The sequence below is a fragment of the Otolemur garnettii genome, unplaced genomic scaffold (assembly GCF_000181295.1).
Source record: "Otolemur garnettii isolate 467f Iridium unplaced genomic scaffold, OtoGar3 scaffold00276, whole genome shotgun sequence".
In the NCBI taxonomy this organism is placed as follows: Eukaryota; Metazoa; Chordata; class Mammalia; order Primates; family Galagidae; genus Otolemur; species Otolemur garnettii.
This window is the reverse complement of record NW_003852671.1, coordinates 725,650-753,095: the sequence shown is the minus strand read 5'-3', so window position 1 is coordinate 753,095 and position 27,446 is coordinate 725,650. Positions and strand designations below refer to the sequence as shown.

The window sequence follows — 27,446 nt, the reverse complement described above, 5'->3', positions numbered from 1 at the left end:
CCCACCCATTCCCTCCAGAAGTCTCCACCATCAGCTCAGTTCTCTGAGGAGTCTGCCTCTTTTCTCTTGAGGAGAACCTATGCAATCACCCCAATTTGCAAACAGGAGGAACAGTTCTGATCAGAGGCATCCACAACTAATTCTCCCTGGATCTCTAAAGCCGGTCTCAGGGCTTGGAGTGTGGAGTGTCTGCTAGGCTTGTGCATTCTAACTGGCCCATTTCCACTCTTACCTGGACTTACTCAACCAGCATTTCACTGGTTGAGTAAGTATCCACTTTCTGCACACATTGTACAATCAGGGCTCTGGAGACACAGCCACCCCCAGACCAGTGCAGACCCCAATAAGCCATGCTTGTGTGATCCCTAGGGTTTTATATCCTTGTTCTTCCTTCCCAGGAGCCTGAGCCAGTAGAAGACTGTGTACAGAGCACACTCGCCGCTCTGTACCCTCCCTTTGAGGCCACAGCCCCCACCCTCTTGGGCCAGGTGTTCCAGGTGGTGGAGAGGACTTACCGGGAGGATGCACTGAGATACACGCTGGACTTCCTGGTACCCGCCAAGCACCTGCTTGCCAAGGTCCAACAGGAAGCCTGTGTGAGTGCCTGTGCATCCGTTCTCCACCTCCCCTAATATCTATCACCTCACTCTAAAGACAAGCCAGAGACACAGCTTCCTCTAATACTGATTCTCCCCCTCCCCGCCCTGAAGCACTTAAGCTTTATTCACTGTCCTTCCTCAAACTTTGACCTTCAGAGGCACTGACCACTCAGATACTAACACATATACACACACACTCATCTTCCCCAAATATTAACCCCTAGAAACATTGATCCTGACCCTCCAGACCCAATTCCAGACATTTTCCCTCTTATGAATTTCTCAAGATACTAACCCCCCTCCCAGATAGGATTCAACAGAGAGCCTTCACTTCTGCAGATATAAAGACCTCCTAAGAGTATTTGATTCCCCTAAGACAATACCATCTGCTGACCACATCTTTGTAATGATTCCATTCTTACCCTCCTACACATGGAACTAGCTTCCTAGAGAAGCTTCCTACCACCAGAAGACTGATTCATCCCAATTCCTTCCTTTGTGCCCATGAATACTCCAAGATCTACCCCACTGCTTCCTTGTGATTATAACCCCCAGGCATAAAGCCAGCCCTGCCTAGGTTGGGCCCATTCTAACTGCCTCCTCCTGCTGGTTTCTCAGGCAGAGACCTGAGTGCAGCCTCCCACATCTCTCCCCAGGCCCAATATAGTGGATTTCTCTTCTTCCATGAGGGCTGGCCCCTCTGCCTGCATGAGCAGGTGGTAGTACAGCTAGCAGCCCTACCCTGGCAGCTGCTGCGGCCGGGAGACTTCTACCTGCAAGTGGTGCCTTCAGCAGCCCAAGCACCCCGTCTGGCCCTCAAGTGTCTGGCCCCAGGGGGTGGGCGAGTACAGGAGCTTCCAGTGCCCAATGAGGCCTGTGCCTACCTATTCACACCTGAGTGGTTACAAGGCATCAACAAGGACCGGCCAACAGGCCGCCTCAGTACCTGCCTGCTGTCGGCACCCTCTGGGATTCAGCGACTGCCCTGGGCTGAGCTCATCTGCCCACGATTTGTGCACAAAGAGGGCCTCATGGTTGGTCATGGGCCAAGCACACTGACCCCAGAACTGCCCTCTGGACCCCCGGGGCTTCCCAGCCCTCCACTCCCCGAGGAGGCCCTGGGCACCCGGAGTCCTGGGGATGGGCACAATGCACCTGCTGAAGGACCTGAGGGCGAGTATGTGGAGCTGTTGGAGGTGACTCTGCCCATGAGGGGGACCCCGACAGATGCTGAGGGCTCCTCAGGCCTCTCGAGGACCCAGACAGTACCCACTCGAAAAGGTGCTGGAGGGAAGGGCCGGCACCGGAGACACCGGGCATGGATGCATCACAAGGGCCTGGGGCCACGGGATCAGGATGGAGCACGTCCACCCGGGGAGGGGAGCAGCACTGGAGCATCCCCTGGGTCTCCCTTGGGAGCTGAGGCTCTCCCAGAGGCAGTCCTGAAGGTGTCCGAGCCCCCAACAGAGGCCCTTGGAGAAGCCTCTGACTCTTGCCCCCTGAGAACAGGAGAGGTTGGAGTAGGAGCAGGACAGGGGGCTGAAGGTCCACCTGGTACCCCTCGGAGAACAGGCAAAGGAAACAGGAGAAAGAAGAGAGCAGCAGGCAGAGGCGCTCTTAGCCGAGGAGGGGACAGTACCCCACTGAGCCCTGGAGACAAGGAAGAGACCAGCCACCAGGAAGCCCTTGTCAATCTGCCCTCATCACATGAGCATGAGCTTCCAGAATGTAGCCTGTTTAAGGAGGAGCATGAAGGCTCTGGGAAGCCAGAATCTGAACCAAAAGAGGAGCTTGAACCAGCAGATGAAAAAGAGTCTCAGCCCCCTGAAGCCTGTAGGTCTACAGAAGAGGGAGCCGGAGAGAGAGAGCAGGAGAGGCCGAGCCTGGAATGTATAGCAGGTGAGATGGCACAGGCCAAGGAAGCAAGGGCCAGGGTAGGCTGGCCTGGGGGAGAGGGCTGGAGTAGGAGCAGGGGTTAGGCTGAGAATAGAATAGCCAGACGCATCCTCACTTTGGTCAAATGCTCTGCCTGTGTCTGTGCAGGACACATAGGTCCAGAGGGGCTCCTGTCCGACCCCCCAACAACACCCCTGGAGACTGTGCCGGAAGAAAGAGAGGATAGCATTCCAAAAGAGGCCCCTTCAGCCTCCATCTCTGATGACCCTGATGTAGCGTGGGACCTGATGGCATCTGGATTCCTCATCCTGACTGGTCAGTGGGCATCAGTGGGTAAAGGGGAAGGGATTGAGGTTGGATGGGCTTGGGGAGGGAGGCAGGGGGAAAGGGAGGTAGCCAAGGACTGCTCCCAGCCAGGACAGCCTGGCCATTTTGTGTCTTCAGGTGGGGTGGACCAGAGTGGGCGAGCTCTGCTGACCATTACCCCACCGTCTGCTCCTGAGGAGCCCCTACCCTCCCGAGACATGCTGAGCACTGCTCTTCATTACCTCCACTCACTGCTCAGGTAACTGAGACCCAGCACTGGCACCCTGGACACTAACCTTCTGAATCATAAGGACCCTGACCTCCTACTTCTCAAGACACTGACCTTCTGACCTCTAAGACACCTACTTCTTCAGCCTTCAGATTTTCAAGTCATTGACTTCTGACTTACTGATCCAGGATAATGTTTTCAGTGATCCTTAATATCAACGCTGTTGACTTTCAATATCCTATAACACTAGTTAGATTATCAAGACATTGGTTCACTCATTCAACAAATGTTTTGGGGTTTTTTTGGAGACAGAGTTTTACTTTGTCACCCTCAGTAGAGTGCCATGGTGTCATAGCTCACAGCAACCTCCAACTCTTGGGCTCAAGCGATTCTCTTGCCTCACCCTCCCTGGTAGCTGGGACAACAGGTGCCCACCACAATACCCGGCTATTTTGAGAGTCGGGGGTCTCACTCTAGCTCAGGCTGGTCTCGAACCTGTGAATTCAGGCAATCCACCCGCCTCGGCCTCCCAGGTGCTAGGATCATAGGCATAAGCCACTGCACCCAGCCCTCAACAAATATTTACTGAGTACCAAGTCCCTATTAAGCACCATACTATGGCTTAAGAGTGAATTTATCCCATCCAGAACATAGAATTCTTTTTCTTTTTTCACATGCAGAAAAGCCAAAGAACAGACTCGGCACCTATAGCTCAACCGGCTAAGGCGCCAGCCACGTACACCTAAGGTGGCGGGTTCGAATCCCCAGCCCGGACCTGCCAAACAACAATGACGGCTGCAACCAAAAAATAGCCGGGCGTTGTGGCGGGCGCCTGTAGTCCCAGCTACTTGGGAGGCGGAGGCAGGAGACTCGCTTAAGCCCAGGAGTTGGAGGTTGCTGTGAGCTGTAATGCCATGGCACTCTACCCAGGGGGACAGCTTGAGGCTCTGTCTCAAAAAAAAAAAAAAAAAAAAAGCCAAAGAACATAGGATTCTTAAATTTCCTAACTTCAATCCCTTGACTTGAGGGATTTAGGGTCATATAAATACAAACTACTGATGGCCAGGTCACTGCCTCTTGGACACATATCCCAGACTTTGGCCCCTTGCTCACTGCTCCTCAAATCTACCAAGAACTAACTTCTCCTAAAAACTGTTAACACTAAAACCAGACCTTGTATCTCTGCCCTGTCGTATCTGATATCCACTCAACACACATACATACACATGGCAGTCCCCTTGCTCTTCTTGCTCCCACAGGCCTGATCTACGAGTGTTGGGGCTATCCGTCCTGCTGGACCTTCGTAAGTCACCACCGCTGCCTCCAGCACTCCTTCCTGTCCTGAGTCAACTTCAGGTAACCAGTCCTTGAGATAGGCAGTTTTCCCAGACCCTAACTCTTCCCAAGTGGTCATTCCAGGCCCACAATTTAGGGTTATTCTTTGCCCTCAGGACTCAGGAGACCCTCCCCTCATTCAGCGGCTGCTGATTCTCACTCATCATGACCTTCCAACTGAACTCTGTGGATTTCAGGTTTGAGCTCTACACTCCCACTTAGTCCCCCATCAGTAGTGGAAAGAGGAGAAAAGGCTGGCCAGAGCTCTAGGCTGGTCTCTGAATCCATGGTATCCAAGCAGAAAACCTGCCTTTGTGTATCTACAGGGCGCTGAGTTGCTGTCAGAGAATGATCTGAAAAGAGTGGCCAAGCCAGAGGAGCTGCAGTGGGACTTAGGAGGTCACAGGGACCTATCTCCCAGCTACTGGGTAGAGATACACCAGGTAAGCTTCCTCTATGCTACCAAGAACACTGGGAACCAGGAATGACCCAGCTGAGGATTTTCTAGGAGTGAAGGCAGGTCGAAGACACAACATAGGGTTGCAAAAAAGTGGTTTCCATTCCATTCAAATTCAACAGTATTTATGGCTGACAAATCATGAGCAAACTGTTGTACACTGTGCCACAGGCTATTGGGGAGATGGGAGGAATATGTTAAGCAAATTCTTAATATGACAGTAAGTAGCGTATGATTTTTGGTGGCAGTTAAGTCATGGAACAACTAGAGAGCAATGCAAGATAGTGTCATTGGGTTTCTGGAAAGCACTGAGAACAAAAGATTGGTTCTTATTCCCTGTAACCCTGGACAAGTTATTTTATTCACTTCCAGAGATGGGGCCCTTTCTGTACCTTCTCCTTACACCAATGTCCAGGCAGCCCTCTAAGTCCTTATCAGCAAAGTGTAGCTAATTATGATATGATCTCTAAAAGTGCTTTCAGCACTTATCTTCCATGATTCTCTGAACCCTAGAGCACTGTGCATATTCAAGAAGAAAGGAATAAACATGATCTGAATATGAAGGGGGTCTGTAGCAGGGTCATAGAGCTTTCCCTTTTCTATCAAAGGGGAAGTAGATCTAAATAGGCAGGGTTGTGGGGGATGGGGTGGGGTTGACAGGGTAAAGTCCAGTGCAGACAGAGGGAAAGAAGGCTCACAGTTACCAAGCTGTACAATGTGCCAGGCCCAGGCTAGAGGCTGAGCTGGCACTCTTTCTTTAAGACTCACAACATCCTATTCTTATCCTGACTTTACAGTTGAGGAAACAGAGGTTCAGGAAGGTTTCTGAACCTGCCATATGTCGTAACAATAAATAAGCAACAAAGTAGGAACTGAACTCAACATTGCCTCCATAAAAGTCTCCCAGGTTGCCTTACCCACAGCCTATCCTAAATTCTGATCTTTAACTCTAACCTTGCCTGTGGGTTTCAGGAAGTGGTGAGGCTATGCCGTCTGTGCCGCGGTGTGCTGGGCTCTGTTCAGCAGGCCATCAAGGAGCTGGAGCGAGCAGTGGAGCCAGAGGGAGAGGTATGAAGAAAGAAGGAATAATAGGAGATGGAAGATGGGCCAGGGTGGGGACTCCCTGGTGGAACCTCAACTGCTCCCTATCCCCAGGAGGTGGAGGGAATGCCGGAGCCTCTGCAGAAGGTGCTGGCGGATCCCCGGCTGACAGCACTGCAGAGGGATGGGGGAGCCATCCTGATGAAGCTGCGCTCAACCCACAGCAGCAAGTATGAAGGACGGGTGTGCGGAGGCAGGTGGAAGTGGGAGGTGGAGTCACAGCCTGTGGCTGCCAACAAATTTTCGCTGCCAGATTATTCTTAACTGTGCATGTCTTTGATCAAATTATGCTTTACACTTGTTGTCTCACAACATCCCTGGGTGCTAGTTACCATTACAAATGAGGATGTGAGCTGGGTGTGGTGGCTCACGCCTGTAATCCTAGCACTCTGTGAGGCCAAGGCAGGTGGATTGCTTGAGCTCAGGAGTTTGAGATCAGCTTTAGTAAGAGTGAGACCTCCATCTCTTAAAAAAAAAAAAAAAAAATGCCAGGCATTGTGGTAGGCGCCTGTTGTCCCAGCTACTCAGGAGGCTGAGGCAAGAGAATCACTTGAGCCCAATAGTTTGAGGTTGCTATGACTTGACACCACGGCACTCTACTAAGAGTGACAAAGCGAGACTCTGTCTCAAAAAAAAATGAGTATGTGGAGGGTCAGAAATGTTAAACAGCTTGGCTAAGGTCAGTCAGTGAAGAGTTAGGATTCAAATCCAGGCAGTCGGAGTCAAGCCCATAGTCTGATTCATGATGCTATGCCACCTCTTATGCATCCCTTGGAGGGATGCAAGGACAGAACTAAGAGGTTCAGCAAAGGCAGTGGTTCATTCTGCCCCCCTCTTCCCCAGGCTGGAGGGCCCAGGCCCAGCTACACTATATCAGGAGGTGGATGAGGCCATTCACCAGCTCGTGCGCCTCTCCAACCTGCATGTACAGCAGCAGGAGCAGCGGCAGCGTCTGCACAGACTCCAGCAGGTAAGCCAGGACCCCTGGACGCTGTTTAGCCTGACAGCCAGATTTCAACACCTGTTTTCTGCTGATATTAGAGTCGATGGTGTTCTTCTAGCCTGGCATGGCCGAGTGCCCCTCCTCCCCTCCTCACCTCCCTTGGAGGTCAGTCGTGGTCAGTGTGAGGGTCAACAACATAATGGGAACCTCTCAGCACCAGCAAAGAAAATAAATCAGATCTCCTCCTCCCCACTGTTTATCCTTGATCAAGAATCCCTAGAGATGTTGAGAGATGCTTGGTTGTCCTAGGGGATTCTGGAAAGAGCTGATTGACTCTAGAGTACCTGCTTAGTTTAAAAACACTAAATGTGGGCTTGGTGCCCATATCTCAGTGGTTAGGGCACCAGCCGCATGCACCAGAGCTGGTGGGTTCGAACCCACCCTGGGCCTGCTAAATAATAATGACAAAAAAAAAAGTACTAAATGTATAATCCTAGCACTCTGGGGGGCCATGGAGCTCACTAGTTCAAGACCAGCCTCAGCAAAAGTAAGACCCCATCTCTGCTAACAAAAATAGAAAAACTGAGGCAAGAGGGTCACTTGAGCCGGAGCTAGAGGTTGCTGTGAGCTATGACACCATGGCACTCTACCTAAGGTGACAACTTGAGACTCTGTCTCAAAAAAAAAAAAATGCTAAATGTCTTGTGATATCTGTTAGCTACATCATCACACATGCTCCCTGACCTCCTTATGCAATGTTATCCCTCAAACCTTTGGCTGTAAAAGTCCCACTTTTCCCCCACCTTGGAAGGAGAGGGCACTGGAAGCCCCTGAGAAGAACCACAGGCCTCTTTAAAGGGAAGATTCAGAAATAAGGCTGGCTTCTCTCAACCTCGATTTTCTTCTCCTGGGTTTAAGAGCCCCTAAGGATTTGTTATCTACCTTCTGTGTAGAGTAGAGCAGTTTGAAATCTGATTGTTCCTCCTTATCCCCAAGCAGGGTGAGTGAGCACCTCTGTGCCTGCCTTCGTGTATCAGGGAAGGGTCATCACAGGGTCACTGCTAGAGGGGAGCCAGGACTTTCTGATTCCTCCACCCCAGTATCCAAGGGGTTGCAACTCCTACTTTTTTTTTTTTTTTTTTTGAGACAGAGCCTCAAGCTGTCCCCCTGGGTAGAGTGCTGTAGCATTACAGCTCACAGCAACCTCCAACTCCTGGGCTCAAGTGAGTCTCCTGCCTCCGCCTCCCAAGTAGCTGGGACCACAGGCGCCCACCACAACGCCCGGCTATTTTTTGGTTGCAGCCGTCATTGTTGTTTGGCGGGTCCGGGCTGGGGATTTGAACCCGCCACCTTAGGTGTACGTGGCTGGCGCCTTAGCCGGTTGAGCTATAGGTGCTGAGCCGCAACTCCTACTTTTCATTGGCTTGCCTGCTTATTAGCTGTTTCTCCCCGTGTGAAAACAGGATTTAGAATCTAAAGTGCTTAGCTTGAGTTCTTCTAGCTCTGCTATGTGTAAAATGCTGGATATGTCAGGATACTTCTCTGAGACACAAGTCCTCATCTGTAGAATGGGGGTGATGATAGTTACTTACAAGGCAGTTAGGAAAATGTATTCATCAATCCTCATCTGAATGGCACTGGCTCAGACTTCTCGTTCTTGGGCTATTACACCCCAGTTTCTAACCTTTCTTCAGAGGACAGAATGACTGTCCCTTTTTGGTCAAACATCTCAGAACCAGCCTGAGAGTTACTATGGCCTCATAATAGGGAGCTAGAGCTGGGCACACTTGCACATTCATGTGTCCACTTTCTGGACTATCTTTCCAGGCCTGGTTCCTCGGTCCCCTGCTCACCACTCACCAGGGCTCAGTGCGGGCCCTCAGGTTATAAAAATGACCTTCATCTTGCCTTTGGATCACACCAGTTTCATCTATTTCACACTCAGACATAGCCCTGGAACTCTAACCCACCCCCCTCACTGCTAGCCTAGCTTCCCCCTTGTCTGACACTTGACTAAAAACTTCTTATCCAGTTTCTCACTTGACCCTTGTGGAAACTATTATCACGCACTGTTGTCATTGCCCACATAGCAAATGAGATACAGTAGTTCACCCACATATTGGGGTGGTGCCTTTTCTCTTCATGGCCCCCTCCTCTCATACTCCATCTTCCTCAGGTGTTGCAGTGGCTGTCAGGCCCAGGGGAAGACCAGCTAGCGAGTTTCGCTGTGCCCGGGGACACCCTCTCTGCCCTGCAGGAGACAGAGCTTCGATTCCGGGCTTTCAGCACTGAGGTCCAGGTAAGAAGGGGAAGGGAGGGCAGGCACTGGAAGACAGGCAGGGGGAAACTACCTGGGAGTGAAGACCAGGTCTGAGCCCAGCTTCCTGCTCCAGGAGCGCCTAGCCCAAGCACAAGAAGCCCTGGCTCTGAAAGAGGATGCTGCCTCCCAGAAGGTTCTGGATATCTTTGAACACCGGCTAGAACAGGTCGAGAGTGGCCTCCATAGGGCCCTGCGTCTGCAGCGCTTCTTCCAGCAGGTGTGTGCAAAGCCTCTTCCTTCTGTACCCACCATTTCCATTTCTTTCCTCCCTTTCTGTCTGGAGATGTTAATCAGTTTAAAAGCAGGGATGCAGGATGCTGTCTCCTTGATTTTCAGTCTAGTTCTCCTGCCTCCTTGCTGAATGACCTGGGACAAGGTGTACCAAACTTGAGTGTGCTTCCTAGACCTACTTCACAAGACTACCTAAGGGATTATATGAGGCATTATGTAAAAGCACTTAGTACAGGGCCTGCCAAGTATAAACTTGATATAAGTATTAGCTGTTTTTATCTAGGCTACTCCGTCTCCATACCAACTCCAAATGACATGGATAGGCAGTGATGCTGGAATATAGAGGATGGGCAGGGTGATGGGCATTGGAAAGCCAAGGGCGAGAAGACAAGAGCTATAGTTGGGCAGGATCTGGGAATAGCCCAGATCCTCACCCTTTCTTTCCCATCCCAACCCTGTTGGCTTTGTAGGTACACGAGTGGGTGGATGAGGGCTTTGCTCGGCTGGCAGGAGCTGGGCCAGGTCGGGAGGCTGTCCTGGCAGCACTGGCCCTGCGGCGGGCCCCGGAGCCCAGCGCTGGCACCTTCCAGGAGATGAGGGCGCTAGCCCTGGATCTGGGCAGCCCAGCAGCCCTGCGAGAATGGGGCCGCTGCCGGGCCCGCTGCCAAGAGCTGGAGAGAAGGATTCAGCAACAGCTGGGAGAGGAGGCGAGTCCCCGGGGCCACAGGCGACGACGGGCAGACAGTGCCAGCAGTGGAGGGGCCCAGCGAGGTCCCCACAGCCCCTCACCCAGCCTGAGCTCCCTGCTGCTCCCTGGCAGCCCTGGACCACGGGCAGCCCCGTCCCATTGCTCCTTGGCCCCATGTGGAGAAGACTATGAGGAGGAGGGCCCTGAGCTGGCCCCAGAAGCAGATGGCCGGCCCCCAAGAGCAGTGCTGATCCGAGGCCTGGAGGTCACCAGTACTGAGGTGGTAGACAGGACGTGCTCACCAAGGGAACATGTGCTGCTGGGCCGGGCCGGGGGCCCAGATGGACCCTGGGGAGTAGGCACCCCCCGGATGGAGCGCAAGCGAAGCATCAGGTGAGAGCCCAGCCCAGTTGGTGCCCAAGAGGCAGATACACTGCTCAGCAGAAGAAGAATATGACAACTGTTGGGGGTGATGGCTCCCTCTTGTGCTCCAGGTGACACTCCCTTTGCCACTCCTGTTGTACCTACAGCGCCCAGCAGCGTCTGGTGTCTGAGCTGATTGCCTGTGAGCAGGAGTATGTGGCTACTTTGAGTGAGCCAGTGCCACCCCCTGGGCCTGAACTGACTCCTGAACTTCGTGGCACCTGGGCTGCTGCCCTGAGTGCCCGAGAGAGGCTTCGAAGCTTCCACCGGACACACTTTCTGCGGGAGCTTCAAGGCTGTGCCACCCACCCCCTGCGCATTGGGGCTTGCTTCCTTCGCCATGTGAGTGATCCTCTAAGACTTCTTCCAAGTCCTTGCCCTTCCCGGCCCTATCCATCCATCCCTCCCCTCAGTATCCCCTGCCCTCTACCCTATGTGTGGTCCGTGATTCAGGGATCCAGCCCTGTTCTGTGGGCCCCTCTGCCTCTCCTCAGCCTCTGTGTCCCTGCACACAAGCTGCCTGGACTTTACTCTATCCACAGAGAGAGTTCCTTCCCCAGTAGGCTGAGTGCTCCCTGATGACCTGTCCCTCCTTTGGGCTGTGGTGAGGCTGGGGAGGGGGAATGAGAGACGTCTGTCTACAGAGACTTCACCGGGGATGCCTTATCTCTCCCTACTGGCACAGGGGGACCAGTTCAGCCTTTACGCCCAGTATGTGAAGCACAGACACAAACTAGAGAATGGTCTGGCTGCGCTCAGCCCCCCGACCAAGGTAAACTTTTCTTCAACCCCCACGAGAAAAGAAGAGGGGCCAGGAAGACCAAAAACCCACCCAACTTCAAAATCCCTCAGGGGAAAAAAGCTTTCTTGGATGTTCCCAGGAACATCCTCCACTAATAACCTCCCAGAATTGCTGAGGGTGGGATGCACCCTGGACTGGGAACCAGGTGAGGCTGGGTTTTATCCAGTCTACCTGAGGGACCTCGAGCAAGACTTGATTCCTCTGAGCCTCTGTTTCTGTATCTGGTAAATAAGGGCAATGTTTGCTACCTCTAACTCACAGGAAGCTCTGAGGATCAAAATTGCTCACTCACATCAAAAGATGTACAAGTGACTTCAAAAGTTAAAAGCCAGAGAGTATAAGGGATTATTATTTGGACTTCTTTTCCATTTATCTTCAAGATAAAGAGGACAATTGTATCTCCTGCAGTTCCCCTCCCTGCTTTCTTTCCAGGGAGAAAGTTTTTCTGCTTTACTTCGGGAGTATCTGGGCTTCTCCTATACCCAAAAGCCTAATGTACCACTCGCCTTCCTTGCCCCTACAAGAGCTTGATCCTCAGACCCCCCCAGTCCTGCCCCTCATCTCTGTGCCTCTCCTTCCCAACCCAGGGCTCCCTGGAAGCCGGCCCTTACCTGCCCCGGGCCTTACAGCAGCCCCTGGAGCAGCTGGCTCGGTATGGGCGGCTCCTGGAGGACCTCCTAAGGGAAGCTGGGCCTGAGCCGAGTTCTGAGCGCCAGGCCCTTGGGGCTGCTGTGCAGCTGCTCCGGGAACAAGAGGCCCGTGGCAGAGACCTGCTGGCAGTGGAGGCGGTGCGTGGCTGTGAGGTGAGGCCATGACTCCAATCACTCCTGATCAAACTACTTAGCCCTGTGCCCTTGGAAGCAGTGTAGGCTGGTGATAAAAGAACCAGACTCCAGGTCAGAGGGCCCAGGCTCTAATTTCTGACCATCTAGGTGGCCTTGGTTAAGTCACCAAGCTTCACTGAGCCTCAGTTTCCTCATCGACAAATAAAAAAGCTATCTCTTGCCAATATCCCATGTTCCAACACCTACCTTGTGGTCTCTCCTATTCCTTTCCTACTTCTTTTTGTTTTTTTTTTTTTTGTTTGTTTGTTTGTTTTGTCTTGGGGGTGGGGACAGAGTCTCAAGCTGTTGCCCTGAGTAGAATGCCATGGCATCACAGCTCACAGCAACCTCAAACTCTTGGGCTTAAGCAGTTCTCTTGCCTCAGCCTCCCAAGTAGCTGGGACTACTGGCACCTGCCACAATGCCCGGCTATTTTATTTGTTGCAGTTGTCATTGTTGTTTTAGCTGGCCTGGGCCGGATTCAAACCTGCCAGCCTCAGTGTATGTGGCTGGCACCCTACCCACTGAGTCCGGGCACCACCTCCTTTCCTAATTCTTATCTTTCCCTATCTACCCTACACTTTCTCCTTAACATCCAAAATATTCCTTATTCTCTTCTACCTACTCTTTTTCCAGCCTGACGATCTAGAATAGGTTGGAATCCTGTATGGAATAGACCTACTTCCCCCACCTTCAGTTCTTTGCTGACTTTCATCCTGGGTCCCCGGCACATGAAGGCTTCCCTATAAGAGGGTATAAAGCCTACTGTGCAATACACCTTCCCTTCTTCAGAGGCAGGGCTGTGCAGCTAGACCAGATGTGCTGTGCATAGTGATCAGTGGTTGAATTTTCTGACTGCCTAAGAACCAGTGCATTAGGCCTCTTACCCTATAAATATATTTTCATTCCCCATAAAATAGGCAGAAAGGGCCCCTGGGCCAACCACCTTTCCTTTTCCTTTTCCCAGATAGATCTGAAGGAGCAAGGACAGCTGTTGCACCGGGACCCCTTCACTGTCATCTGCGGCCGAAAGAAGTGCCTTCGCCATGTCTTTCTCTTTGAGCATCTCCTCCTGTTCAGCAAGCTCAAGGGCCCTGAAGGGGGGTCAGAGACTTTTGTTTTCAAGCAGGCCTTTAAGGTACAATGCCTGGAGTGGGGAGGAGGGCAGGCAGTCGTGCTATTTTTGAGAACTCAGGATGTTCTGGAAATTCTGTCCCAATCCAAGTTCAGAATCTGCATCATCTAGAATAGGCTTTGGAGGCTGGGCTTGGTGGCCCACACCTATAATCCTAGCACTCTGGGAGGCCGAGGTGGGTGGATCTCCTGAGCACCCAGTTTCGAGACCAGCCTGAGCAAGAGTGACACCTCGTCTTTAAAAATAGCCGGGCATTGGCTCGGCGCCTATAGCTCAACCGGCTAAGGCGCCAGCCACGTACACCTAAGGTGGTGGGTTCGAATCCCCAGCCCGGACCCGCCAAAACAACAATGACGGCTGCAACCAAAAAACAGCCGGGCGTTGTGGCGGGCACCTGTGGTCCCAGCTACTTGGGAGGCAGAGGCAGGAGACTCACTTGAGCCCAGGAGTTGGAGGTTGCTGTGAGCTGTGATGCCACAGCACTCCACCCAGGGGGACAGGTTGAGGCTCTGTCTCAAAAAAAAAAAAAAAAAAAAAAATAGCCAGGCATTGTGGCGGGTGCCTGTAGTCCCAGCTACCTGGGAGGCTGAAGCAAGAGAACCACTTCAGAGCAAGAGTTTGAGGTTTCTATAAGCTATGACGCCATGGCACTCTACCGAGGGTGGCAAAGTAAAATCCTATCTCAAAAAAAAATAATAATAAATAGAACAAGCTTTGGCCTGTAATCAGTTGTCAAGTTAGAAAATGTTATAAGTCCCTGTCACTGATCTACCTCAGGGGGTTTCCTTATTGGTCATGCAAAACATTTATAAGGCATTCCAAGCCAGTCTGGAAGAGGACCATACCCATTAAGGACACAAATGCCTTTTGAGTTAGGGGGGTTACTGGTGCATGAGAAAAGACACTATATGTAGTATGTAGCTTACCTTGACTGAACTAAAGAGCCCAAGAAGAAGGTCTTTTAGGGAAATAAGCTTGGCGTTAAATGTTTATAGCAACCTCTGGTCCTGGATCAGACAGTGACAGGGATTCTAAGGGTTTCTAGACTTTGCCCCTTACACTAGTTCCAGCTCTTCATGGGGGGAGTATAGCATAGAGAAAAAAGCTTAGGTTTGGAGTAACATAGACATTGGTTCAAGCTCTGGCTGTAGTAAGCTATGATAAGCCCCTGGGCAAGTTGCTTTCTATCTCATTTCCCCTTCTGTAAATCATGGTTGTTACGAAGACTAAATGTAGAGCACTTTGCCCATGGGAGATGTTGAACAAACGTTTACTGAACATCTCCCAGATGCCGGGCTAAGCACAGAGCTTGCCCATGTGAGACCACTTAGGGCTCACTCCCACTTCCCCTATTCTTCTTCAGACTGCTGACATGGGGCTGACGGAAAACATTGGGGATAGTGGACTCTGCTTTGAGCTATGGTTTCGGCGGCGGCGTGCACGAGAGGCATACACTCTGCAGGCTACCTCACCAGAGATCAAACTCAAGTGGACAAGTTCCATTGCCCAGCTGCTATGGAGACAGGCAGCCCACAACAAGGGTACTGAGCAGAGCCAAGGGAGGATGTGCTTGGAATCAGGGCTATGGCAGGAAGTTTTCTGGAGAGCATGGAGACTGCTTGGGAAAATGGGGTTTAGGATAAAAAAGGAACAACTTACAAGATTCAAGATCTGACTTGAGAGAGAGAGAAAAGAGCCTAATGTGGCTGGGCATGGTAGCTCACACGTATAATCCTAGCACTGTGGGAGGCTAAAGCAAGTGGATCACCTGAGCTCAGGAGTTCAAGACCAGCCTGAGCAGGAGCAAGACCCCATCTCTACTAAAATTAGGAAAACTAGCTGGACATTATAGCAGGTTCCCATAGTCTTACTACTGGGGAGGCTGAAGCAAGAGGATCTCTTGAGCCTGAGTTTGAGGTTGCTGTGAGCTATGACAGCACAGCACTCCAGCCTGGGGCAACAGAGTGAGACTTTGTCTCAAAAAAAAAAAAAGATGCCTCAGCACCCATAGCACAGGGGTTACGGTGCCAGCCACATGCACCAAGGCTGGCAGGTTCAACCCAGCCCAGACTAGCTAAACAATGACAACTGCAACAAAAAAAATAGCTGGGCATTGTGGCTGGGCATTGTGGCTTCTTGGGAGGCTGAGGCAAGACAGTTGCTTAAACCCAAAAGTTTGAGGTTGCTGTGAGTTGTGATGTCACAGCATTCTAACGAGGGCAACATAGTGAGACTGTGTCTCAAAAAAAAAAAGAAAGAAGAAAAGAAATGTGTACAAGAAAAGAAATGGGCCTAATGTGTACAAATGAGAAAGAGAAAGCTAGTAAATTTCAGAGAGGAAGAAGAAAGTACTGGGTAAAAGAAGATAAGAAACTGCTCACTGGACTCAGGTTTATGAACTGGTGCCACTTACTTGCTGTGTGACCTGGACTCATTGTTTAGTGGTTGATTTGGTTTGGTTTTTGTTTTTTGGCTTATAGCTGGGTTTTGCTTTGGTTTTAATTCTCTGAATCTCGTTCTACTCACCAAAAAATTAAATAGTAATGTCTTCGTGTTAGTGTGATAGAGAGGATTAAATGAGGTTATGTATTTGTAAACTGTAAAGGTATGTAAAATTTTCAGTTTTGCTCTGAATGGCCAAGATACAAAGAAGAAGCTGAGTAGTGAAAGGGAAGTTGGCAGTTGGGATGCCCAATGGGCAGGATGTGCCATGTGGGAGAGAAGAGACAGATATCTGAAAAGGAAGTCAAACCATCATTACCACTCATGCTGTAACAGTTGACAGGAAGAGATACCAGAAGAATGAGGAAGGGATGAGATTTGGGAAAGAGCAGAAAAAAGAGTTAACCATGATGTGCTAGGGCTGGAGCAGAGGAGGGGCAAGAAAAGGTTGGTAACAGGGTCTCTGTTCCCTAGAGCTCCGAGTTCAGCAGATGGTCTCCATGGGCATTGGGAACAAACCCTTCCTGGACATCAAAGCCCTTGGGGAGCGGACACTGAGTGCCCTGCTCACTGGAAGAGGTGAGAGCCAGGGTGCTGGGGGATGGCCCCCAGAAGTCAAGACCTTGACAATGAAGATACATGGGGAGGTGTGGTAGAAAGTCAGGAAGAGTAATGAGTGGGCATTTCTACCCATAATCTATGGGACTGTCTGGGCAGCCCTCTGTGAGACTGAGGGTTGTTCCAGGGAACCAGGAGAACTTTTCCGCACCAGCACCCCACCACCCCACTCCCCACTCTCTGCAGCCGCCCGCACCCGGGCCTCCGTGGCCGTGTCATCCTTTGAGCATGCCGGCCCCTCCCTTCCCGGTCTCTCACCGGGAGCCTGTTCCCTGCCTGCCCGCGTCGAGGAGGAGGCCTGGGATCTGGACGTCAAGCAAATTTCCCTGGGTGAGGCACCTCGCAAGGGTGGCTCCCAGCATCTGGGTCATCGTGGTGATGTTCAGGCTGCTTGCTGCTGAGCAATTCCTTTTTCTAGCCAAGTAGCCCCGTTGCCATGACAACTATGTACAGCTTCCCCATTGCTAAAAGAGCCTTCCATCTGGTTGCTAGGGTGATGCTTACAACAGCCTGTTGCTAAGAAGCACTTCCTCTGTACCTCTCTCTCTCTCTCTCTCTCTCTCTCTCTCTCTCGCTCTCGCTCTCGCTCTCCTTGGGTTTCTATGGAAACTGCCTCAGCTTCCTGTTGTACCCTCCTGGTTCACCATGGCAATCCTTATAGTTTCCTGTCGCTTCTTCCCTGGTTGCTCTAATGATGCTGCTGACAATTTCCTGCCTCTTGGTAGGGGGGTTCTCTTGGAACTGGATTGCTATGGTGACTCACAGCTTCCTGTTGCTATGGAGCTTTCTCTTCCTTGACGGAGCAGCTTGGTTGCTTAAGGTAATCTGGAGAGGTTCTATACCCTGCTCTCACCCTAGCTTCCCCTTCAGCCCCAGAAACACTTGACTCTTCTGGAGATGTGTCCCCAGGACCAAGAAACAGCCCCAGCCTGCAACCCCCCCACCCTGGGAGCAGCACTCCCACTCTGGCCAGTGGAGGGATCTTAGGGCTATCCCGGCAGGTAAGTCCCTGCAGTAAGGCTGGGAATGGGGTGATCGCTTCAGCTACTTTCCTGGAGGGCTTTTCTGAATATTCAACCCATTGGACTGGGGTGGGGGTAGGAAGAAAGGAAACAATGATCTTGTGTATTGTCCAGTCTCCCTCTTTTCCTCCAGTCCTGGCTGAGAGGCATAAAGGTTAGCAGTGAAAAGGAATTTTTAATAAGGAGCACAGTGGATGGAAAGGAGAGAATGCCAATGGCCTGTTTTGGACTTGGGTTATAATAGCAAAATCCAAGAACTTTGGGGAGGAAAGAGAGATGAGTTGACAATCTTAGCAGAGAGAAGAAAGAGAGTAAGAGGGAGGATATGAATATATCCCTAAATTCACTGCAGTTTCTTTTCTTCAGACTCATGCCAGAGCTCTGAGTGACCCCACCACGCCTCTGTAACCTGGGTGAGTCCCAATACTTCTTTCCCCCTACATGTATCTTTCTCCCTCCTCCTCCTACATGTATCTTCCCAGATGAATGTATCTTTCTTCCTCCTCCCTTCCTTCCTTTATCCCTCTCCCAACCCATTTCCCTCTCCTCTCCTGCCTTCTAGAGAATATCCAGAACTTGGCTGCAACCCCTCCTCTCAGCATATTTTGGACTGGGATGACAATGGGACATAACAGAGGACTGGACAAGCACTGAATTTCTTCCCTCTGCTTCCCAGACATAGAGGAGATCTAAGGACCAGAGAGCATGACCCTGCTACTGCTGTCTCTAGTCTCTCCAGCTTGGTGCCTTCTCCTGCAGGAACCAGAATGGCCACATTGCTTGCCTTCACATCCTGGAGCCAGGGAAATTATCCCTTTCAGTCCTTTCCAATCCTCAAGCCAGCACTCTCATGCCAGCCCTCCCTGACAGCCTATGTTCTCTTCTTACCCCACCAACTCTCCCAGAGAACATTTATCTCTACCAGGTCAACTGGAGTTCCTGGTGACTCCATTCTGGGGTATCACTGGAAATGGGAGCTATGCAAACCATTACAGGAGGGTGGAGTAGGGAATTACAGACTTTATATATGTAATTACTGTTATTATAATACTATTGTTATATTAAATGTATTTACTCACACTTTGCCTCCAAGGAGCTACAGCAGTCCTCAGATAAAGGCGATCTGAATAACTTGAGCACTTCCCTGCAACTAAGTTTAGAACACAGATAATACAATCGAGACTGGCTCTGCGCCTGTGGCTCAAGTGGCTAAGGTGCCAGCCACATGCACCTAAGGTGGTGGGTTCGAATCCAGCCTGGGCCTGCCAAATAACAATGAGGCTGCAACCAAAAAACAGCTGGGAGTTGTGGCACCTGTGGTCCCAGCTACTTGGGAGGCAGAGGCAGGAGACTCGCTTGAGCCCAGGAGTTGGAGCTTGCTGTGAGCTGTGATGTCAGGGCCCTCTACCCAGGGGGCCAGCTTGAGGCTCTGCCTCAAAAAAAAAAAAATACAATCGAGACTGAAAGGTACCTTCTACCTCTTACTGACCCAAAGCTGACTATGAGCCTAGGAGAATGTGCCTCTTCCACAGTGGCTCCAAGAGGCTCAATGCACTCTTTGAAGTTCCTTCTCCCACACTGCACCCTCCTCTTGAGGCTGAGCTGGTCACAGACAAACTGGGCAAAATTGAGGCTCAAATTGAGGCTCTGGGGCCACAATGTATGCAAACTCCCCACGCCACTTGTTAAATGCTAATTCTTGGGCCATACCCGGAGCTACTGAATCATAAGACTGCAGATTCTGCATTTCTTATCAAACACTTTGGGTAGTGTCAGAAAAGGTGACTATTTCCTGGACAGAAGAGCCCAAGGAGGGAATTTGATAATAGACACCGGGCCTGTGCCTCAAGACACCTGTTTATTGGGGACACGACTCTGCGACAGGGATGACAGGAATCGTACCAAAAATAGCGACGTCTACAGGGCCCCTGATGGGGCAAGAAGGGTACAGTGCCCCCCACCCCCACCCCTCGTACAAAAATAAACTCTCACGCCTATGGACCAGCAAAGACTGGCAGACTGGCTCCTCACCAGGGACATAACCTCTGCCAGCCCTGGGACCCCGTTCTTTGACCCTCACCTCTGCCACTTCTAAGGCACTGTGACTCCCTTGGGCTGGGTGGGTACTGCCCGCCCACCCTCCTATGCCCACCGCCCCCTCCACCTCTGGTCCGCCTGGGGCTGGGATATGGGTCCCATGCTGCCCCCTGCTGGCTGCTCTACCCAACTACCTCTAGCGCTCCCCCGCTCCGGCGGGGTAAGCTCACTAAGCTAATCGCCCCTAGGAGGGCTCCCTACCGTTCTTGCCCTGCCAGCCCCGTCTCTCCCGATCTCGGCAGCCCGGGGCCCTCCTCCCCTTCCTGCAAAGGACTAGGAGGGGTCTCTCCTGATGGTGCCCGGGCATAGGGCGGGGATGCGTCAGCCTGGGGTGGTCGGCGGCCCCGAGCCCGGCGGCTGTGGTGCACTTGAAGGTGCAAGGCCATGAGCTCAGGGGCTCCAGTGGCAAAGGGGCAGAAAAGGCAGCGATGCAGGGCACCGCCCGGCCCGGCCTCGCCTCCTGGCCCAGCCCGCAGGGACAGGTCCAGGGGTTCGGCCTCACCGCCTCGCCCGTTGCGCAGGGTCCTCCCGGGACTGGCGGGTTTCCGACGGGACCCCGGCCCGGCACCGCTTGAAGGAGGCCGGGGACTTGCTGCACCCTCGACCCAGGTTGCAGGCTGTGGAGCCGATTTGGCTCCGGACGACGGGGCAGAACCCCGCTGGGAAGTAGGGGGTGGTTCTGGGGGTGGCCCGGGGCCTGCCCCGCTTCTCTGTTCCCGGTGGTGACGCTGTAGGTGATACTTGAGCGAGCCGGACTGGGTACCCGCGTAGTCGCAGTGCGGACACTTGTAAGGGCGCTCGCCTGGGAAAAGTGTGTGGATAGGGTCACGAGGTTGTGATCACTGCACATCCCCACCCACATTTCGCTCAATTTACAGACCTTATTCTCAGGACCAGGAAAACATACTGTCTCCCACTTAGATTTAAAATAAAGGGGGGTTTCTCACTGATCACCTCTGGCCAATCTGATGGCTTCCAAACAAAGGTTACCTTCCCATAGACCACACCTTTCTTCCTGTTCTCCAGGCCCTGCCCCGCCGGAGGCTGTCTCCCTCACCTGTGTGCACTCGCAGGTGTACTTTGAGGTGGTGAGCTGAGCGAAAAGATTTTCCGCAGAAGGGACAATCCTTGCCGGTGGCCCCCCGGCCTCCTTCAGGCCGGGTCCCTCCAACCAACAGCCCGTTCTCTTCTGCAATACACATGCCAAGAAGGAGTCAGAAGAGCCCTTCGTCCTCTCCTAGGCCACGCGCCCCACACCCAACCGACCACCCCCACGAAAGACTGCTTCCCCTAGGGAACACAGCAAGTTGAAGGGAGATTGAGGGGTTGAATTTTTAGTGTCCTCAGATAACAAAAATTCCAGGAAAAAAAAAAACCTCAGTAGAAATAAAAGGTCTTTTCTACAAGTAAGCTACAGCAGGGAAGTGGTTGGCATTAGTCAGCCAAGAACGAGGGATACCGGGAGAGAGAAGGGTCCCCACGTACCCTGCGTGGTGGTTGATCTTGCCTGGGCCCCCGCAGCGGGCGCAGAGTGCCCTGGCCCCTCGCCGGGGCGCGAGTGCAGAGAAGCCAGAGGGCCCAGCGACCTGCCCCGGGCCCAGGTCTCCTCCTCTGCCTCCACCACCTCCTCTTCCTCCTCCGGCTCCTCCGTGCGATGCCGGCGAGCCCGGGCCGGGAGAGCAGAGGGCAGTGGACGGAATCCTCCGAAGCTGCGGCCGGAGCCAGGCTCAGCGCCCTCGCCATTGGGCCGGCCTTCGCCAGCTCGTAGGCTCAGGTATCCCAAGAGGCTCGTGGGCTCACGGCGTTCAGCAGGGGTAGGCGCCGGCGCCAACAGGAGCGCTGGCCCCAAAGGCTCATAGGCCAGCAGACCCAGATCAGGAGGCTGGGGTGCCCGGGCCTGCCCCGAACCGGGGCCCGGGGCACGCAGTGGACCCAGCTTGCTGGCGTGCACCTTCATGTGGTTCTTAAGGAACCAGGGCTCCTTGAAGCAGCGGCCACACACAGGGCACGCATGATCAAAGGAAGCCTTGTGCTTACGCATGTGGCCCTTGAGAAACCAGGACTGTGTAAAGCTCTGGCCGCACACTTGACAGCGGAACTCCGGGGGCGCGGGAGGCTCCTCAGGAGTGGCAGGAGCGGGAGCCGGGGTAGCCTCATGTTCAGGCTCCGGCTCCAGCTCGGGGACCGATCTGGGTTCAGGCTGGGGTGGAGGCTGGGGTTGGGGCGCAGCGGAGGCGGCCGCCAGGGGGCGTTCGGGAGCCCCATGGGCCGTCAGGTTGTGGTGAAGCAGCTCCTCCTCCTGGCTGGAGCCGAAACTGCACAGGCTGCACTTCCAGGGCCTGTGCAGAATGTGCAGGTGTCGTTCGCGTTCCGCAGATGTTCGAAACTTGCCTTTGCAGTAGGGGCAACGGAAGGCGGACGAGGAAGGAGCCTGGGGCTGCGCTGAGCCCTCGGCGGCAGGGGGCGTCTGCATGGCCCCGGAGCTGCGCGCTCTCCCCAGTCGGGCCTCGCGCAGCAGGGCGCGCTCTTCCAACTCCAGCAGCAGGCGTGCGGCAGGGCTGCGCGGGCGTCCCGGCTGGTGCGTGCGCAGGTGCGAGCGCAGCAGAGCCCGCTGCGCTGCGCGGTGGCCGCAGTGCGGGCACTGGAAGGCCTGGGAGCCGGGGTGGGCCCGCAGGTGCAAAGCCAGAATGGAATTGAAGCGGAAGCGCTTCCCGCAGACTGGGCAAGGGAAGCGCCGTTCGCCCGTGCGACTCTCAGACCAGCTCACGGCTCCCATTCCCGGCGACCCCGAGCTCGCGCCTGGCCCGTTGGAGTAGCGCTGCAGATCCAGCTCACCGTCGAAAGCTGGCGGCGACGGCGCTGAGTGGCCGCCTGATGCACGGGGACGTGAGCCCTGTGGAGAAAGACGTGGACAGAGCAAAGGGTAGAGAATGGAGAACTGGGGAGAGGGGAAAGGTGACCAGAACACGATGGAAGATGGGCACGTGCCTGAACGACGACGAACAGCGTGTGCCGCTCACCTCGGGAAATTGGGGGATAGATGGGAATTGAGATGTTGGAGCCACAGAGCTACCGATGAGAGGTCAGAGAAAGAGATAGGCATGGGGAGGAAGCATGTAGTTTTAAGTACTTGTTGAGGCCAGAGCTTCACTCACCTCCATGGACCCCCTTCACATTCTTTGGTTCTGGGGAGTGCAGGGAAGAGGAGGAAAAGCTGCTAATGAAGGCAACAGGTTCTGAGGAGCTAAAGCAAGAGAGAGATAGATTTGAAGGAAAAGATGAGCCCTGATTTTCAGCAGTGCAAAAAATCACCCTCTACCCCAGCATCTTAGCACCCTGTGTTCCTAAAACCTATCCCTTCTCTCTACTTGCATCCTGAGGCACCGGGGCAGCTGTACTCAGAAACTGAATCCTTTGACTTGCCAAGCACACAAAGCTCCCTGATAACCCAGATTTCTTCCCCAAATAAGATGTTTTAAATGTCTGAGTCCAGAACCACTACCACTACCACCCCACTCCCTGGTGGTAGGGAAACCATCACAGTATAGCCCTCTCCCATTTGGGTTGTGTTGTACAGTATGATGAACAAATGAGGTGAGCCTGCCATGGTCCCCAGTTATCCAAGTATAGGACTAGTTGCTCTCAGCCCTCAACTGACCAGCCGGCCAAACATCCTTCCAGGTTCCACACTGCTTCCCTATGCCTTTCTGTCTTTTCCCCCCTCATTCTCCCTCCCTCCGCCTGGATTCCTGATCCATTCATTTCCATTCATTACAGAGACTCATTCATGCATGGGAGAGAAACACCTCCCAGCAGCCGAGTCTGAAGACAGACAGAGGGGGAGGGGCATGAAGGGGGAGAGAGCCAGAGGGAGAGGGAATGAAGAGAGAGTTGGGGGAGGAGTGGAAGTTAAGAGGCATGGCCAGCCTGGGGAAGGGGTTAAAAACTGCAAAAATTGTATAGGATTCATCCCCTTGTTTCAAACCTTGGAGCCTGCAGTATGATGGGGCATCTGAGCCCCTTTGTCCAGGGCTGTTCCGAGGCAGGCTTTCCTCCTCTCTGCAGGGGAGAGGCTCCCTCACACAAGAGGAGGATTACACTGGCTCTGAGCTCAAGAGCCTGGAGTGAGGGATGGGGGGCGGGGCTGGGCCATCTGCACAGATAGGGGCTCAGCACATGCTCTGAATAGGAAGGGGTTAAAATTCTCCAGGCAAAAATTCCCTAGGCCTGGGACGTGCAGACTACAGTGCTAAGGAAGGAAAAGAGCACTGAGAGGAAGAGTATGGGGTGGGGGGTGTTCCTGATTCTAAGCTGCAGAGGAGATCAGCCTTAGGACTTAGAAGCAACCCCAGAATTAAGATTCATGGAAATAGGCCTGAGAGGATGACCAGAAGTTGTCCAGGCTACCTTTTGGCCTCCATATAGGATTGTATCTGGTCAAGACTAGATGAATGTAGGCCTAACCTATTTTTTTACATAAGATAGAAAGAATATTTGAGATACAAAGAACTTCCTTACATTATGCATTATGAAACTGAAATGGGTTACTGAGAAAGAAAAGGATTCAAGAATTACTTAGCTTAAGAATCTTTAACAGAAGAGAACTGGGCCAAGAGTCAGCCCTGCTTATCAGGAGAGAAAAGGCTCTGGAGGTCCAACGCTTCCTTCATTTTTCAATATGTAGTGGATGTGGTAAGATTCCATAAAGGGGAAGGTACCTGTTACATGCAGAATCTGGGCTATGGTAGTATAATTAGCAAAAGATTAATTAACAAAGTGTTTTTGTCCAAGGGTCACTAGATGACCTCCACTACCATTTAATATGTTGTCTTTCTGTAGCTCCAAACTAGAGTACCCACTCTCATTCTCTGGATTGTCCAAATAAACTCCCTTCCTGGGAATGAGAGCCTTGCTGGGCTCACCAAATAGTTATAAAAGGTGAATTATAGGGCCTAGGGGTATAAGGCTATTGCGGACCCAGTCTAAGCATTAATAGCCCTACAGCCTTCAGTAAATCACTTAACTTACTAGTTTACTCATCTGTAAATAAAATAAGGGGTTTGGACTAATTTACCTTGTAAGTCCCTTCCAGCTAGAAGAAAAGTTTTGTGGTTCTGTGTCACAGGACTCTTCTGGACCCCAGAGAGATGTTAAAACAAATGGCCATTCCTTCAGTACCATGGAGAGTGCAGTGGGCTACCAGAGAAGCCACTTTGGCCACCTCAGTACCACAGATAGAGCTATGAAGAGCTAGAGGGGCCACGTTTGCCATTTTAGCATCACAGATAAAGTACTGAGAAAAGCTAAGGCTTTTTTGTTTTTTTTAATTCCTATCTGGGAACCATCGAAAAAAAACCCAGTGGTACCAGAGGGATTATTTTGGCCTTTGGATATCACTGAAAATAGACAGAGGTAATAGAAAATAGATGTAACTAGAAGAATTTTAATTAGCTATAAGGAGTGTCCTGACAGTCACAGTTTGTACATCCTGGAATGAGTTACTGAGGCATCATATTTGGGTCCATCACATTCTGTTGCTCTCCTGGGGATTCCCGGAACATCCTGGTGTACAGCCAATCTGGTATACTCAGAGGAAGCAGATGGCAGGGAGAGGGGGAGCTGGGAATACTGCATGGTCATAGCTGACTAACCTACGCACACATACTCTGATTCTGAGAAGATTCTAGGGCCCCTAAAACTGTCTATAGGATAGCAAGCAAAAGGCTTAATGGGGAGCTGGCCTTATATCCGAGATAGGACAAGTAGGAATAGGACAAAGCCCCCACTACCACCATCATCACCACAGAACAACAACAACAACAAATCCTCTTTTCACATAGCAAGTTCCAGGATGAAAAAATAGTAATATACAAGAAATTCCAAACTGAAGCTGAATTCCCCAGCAGGAAAAGTTTCCCCAGAAGATGGCCTAAAATCAACAAAACTCATTTGAGAGATTTTCCTAGGCTCAGTCAAAATCTGAATCCAGCAGGGCCTGTGGCTCAGTGAGTAGAGTGCTGGCCCCACATACCGAGGGTGGTGGGTTCAAACCCAGCCCTGGCCAAACTGCAACAGAAAAATTGCCAGGCGTTGTGGTGGGCACCTGTAGTCCCAGCTACTCCCGAGGATGAGGCAAGAGAATAGCCTAAACCCAAGAGCTGGAGGTTGCTGTGAGCTGTAATGCCATGGCACTCTACTGAGGGCAACAAAGTGAGACTCTTTCTCTTAAAAAAAGAAAAAAAAAAAAAAATCCTGAATCATCTTCATACCAAACCAGGTTCCAGGTGTCCGATCTTGTGATTTTTTTCTCAATAACGGAAAGCACTCACAGGGACTGAGATTATACAAACTGACTTGGAACCTAGGTCATGCATGTATTGGCAGAGGAAAATAATCAGTTTTCTATAGTCGGCCCTTAAACACCACCACGAGACTTGGCTAGATAGTAGCACTAACCTACTTTCCACCTCCGCTGGGAATCAGGGGTTATTTTGCCCTTATTTAGATTCCATAGGGATGCAGGGTCCGGGATAGGGATCAGAAATCTTTCAAAAGCAACAGGCCAATTATCCTTACATACTAAAATAGCACTGGTGGGGAAGGGGATGTGGACCACCAAACCTTACTGAGTAGGGAATGATGGAATGGTTGGGAAAAAGATTTAGAAACAACTGTACATAGAAGCATCTGCTAACAGACACAAAGATTGTTCTTCAAGCCTTATGCTTCAAAAACGTTTAAGCTCAAAGTGAAAGGGGCAGAGGCTCGGGACTTCTGGGGTCTGACTACAACTAGGTCTCTGTCTCTGGTCATTTTTAATACTTGATGTTTTACCCTTTGTTGAAAAACCTATGCCTCCCAAGTCCGCTAACAATTATGATTGCCACTGAAGTAGATGGGGTAAAAAGGAAAGAGAACTTCTTAGGTGGTCTAGAGTCAAGACTACCTTCATCACACAGAAAAAGTTGTTCACTTTTATGGTCTCTTCTTCATGGCCCTTTGCACCTCACTGCTCAGATATCTTCTCCAAACCCACCATATTCCACAGCTTGCCTGCATTTTATACCTAGTTCTTAGTAAACCTTCCTTCCGCCACTCATTCTCTTGAGTTGGGAGCATGGAACTTCAGTCATAAACTCCACAGACAGCAGGAAGGCAAAGGAAAGAAAGTACACCTGCTCACCTGGTGCCAACCCACCATGGTGAATCTTATCTCAGAGGCATGTCCTAACATGACCCCAATTCTGAAAGTTCTAGAGGGCCTGGATTGGGGGAGGGGGCCATGTTGCCAGCCCTAACTCCCCTTAACTGGAGCTGACCCTAGAAAAGTCAGTCTTGGCACCCATAGGAGCTTCATTCCTTAGACTGGGAAGTTGGGGGGAGGGGGGTGGGCAAGAGAGACTCTGGGAAAATCCCCCTCCTACAAATAGGTTGGCAAGTAGGGTAGGACCTACGATTCCACCTGAGAGGTTTTCCCAGCAGCACCTCGGACCCCTCCGGGGAAGATAAACCAGAAGGATGATAGGGGGCAGGGTTGGGAGATAGGGAGGCCAGGGCTCAGCTACCCCTGGCCAGGAGAACAAAAGCTGAGTTACAGCCGCCTCCGCTGCTGCCGCCGGCCGAGCTCTTTGTGACACTTTGTTTGGGACTCAGAGAGGGAAGCACCCCCCATCCTTTCCCCTCCTCCCACCCCCCCGCCGTGCTCCCGGAGAGTTTGGGTTCCTTCTCCCTCCCCCACCAGCCCTACCTGGGCTAGGGGGTGCGCATCCAGTCAGGCTGGAGCCTCAGCCGCCCCGCACCCCCCAGGCCCCTCGCGCCCTGCCTTCGGGCCCCTACAAAGACACTCACCACCCCCGCCCCCACCCCGGTTGGCCCTTCCCCTTTGGTGTCCGCTCCCCCAGCTCTTCCACCTGGCCCCCCCTCTCTCGGGCCCCCCCTAGCTCTCCAGGCTTGGTATACTCAGAGGAAGCAGATGGCA

At 52.2% G+C, this 27,446-nt stretch overlaps 2 protein-coding genes across 4 annotated transcripts; one reads left to right on the top strand and one right to left on the bottom strand.

Moving 5' to 3' along the window:
- The first annotated feature begins 404 nt into the window (after nt 1-404).
- ARHGEF40 (Rho guanine nucleotide exchange factor 40) lies at nt 405-18,451 on the top strand. The gene is made up of 23 exons (XM_023508784.1): nt 405-596; nt 1,256-2,498; nt 2,643-2,810; nt 2,940-3,060; nt 4,290-4,386; nt 4,482-4,562; nt 4,692-4,808; nt 5,795-5,890; nt 5,978-6,093; nt 6,767-6,893; nt 9,043-9,165; nt 9,260-9,403; nt 9,888-10,498; nt 10,636-10,870; nt 11,214-11,300; nt 11,918-12,133; nt 13,122-13,292; nt 14,653-14,830; nt 16,206-16,310; nt 16,536-16,679; nt 17,220-17,350; nt 17,738-17,784; nt 17,934-18,451. The coding sequence occupies exons 2-22, from the start codon at nt 1,631-1,633 to the stop codon at nt 17,777-17,779; spliced, it is 3,978 nt and encodes a 1,325-aa protein (XP_023364552.1). The 5' UTR covers nt 405-596; nt 1,256-1,630; the 3' UTR covers nt 17,780-17,784; nt 17,934-18,451.
- Nucleotides 18,452-19,208: 757 nt separating this feature from the next.
- Nucleotides 19,209-27,129, bottom strand: ZNF219 (zinc finger protein 219). 3 transcript variants are annotated; one of them, XM_012813543.1, is made up of 5 exons: nt 26,652-27,129; nt 22,624-22,712; nt 20,954-22,361; nt 20,526-20,657; nt 19,209-20,270 (listed from the first exon to the last, which is right to left on the bottom strand). In XM_012813543.1, the coding sequence occupies exons 2-5, from the start codon at nt 22,627-22,629 to the stop codon at nt 19,666-19,668; spliced, it is 2,151 nt and encodes a 716-aa protein (XP_012668997.1). In that variant the 5' UTR covers nt 22,630-22,712; nt 26,652-27,129; the 3' UTR covers nt 19,209-19,665. The 3 variants fall into 3 exon arrangements, with proteins under 3 accessions (XP_012668997.1, XP_012668996.1, XP_023364551.1); XM_012813542.2 differs by lacking the exon at nt 26,652-27,129 and adding an exon at nt 23,454-25,495; XM_023508783.1 differs by lacking the exon at nt 26,652-27,129 and adding an exon at nt 24,543-25,495.
- Between the last annotated feature and the right edge of the window lie 317 nt (nt 27,130-27,446).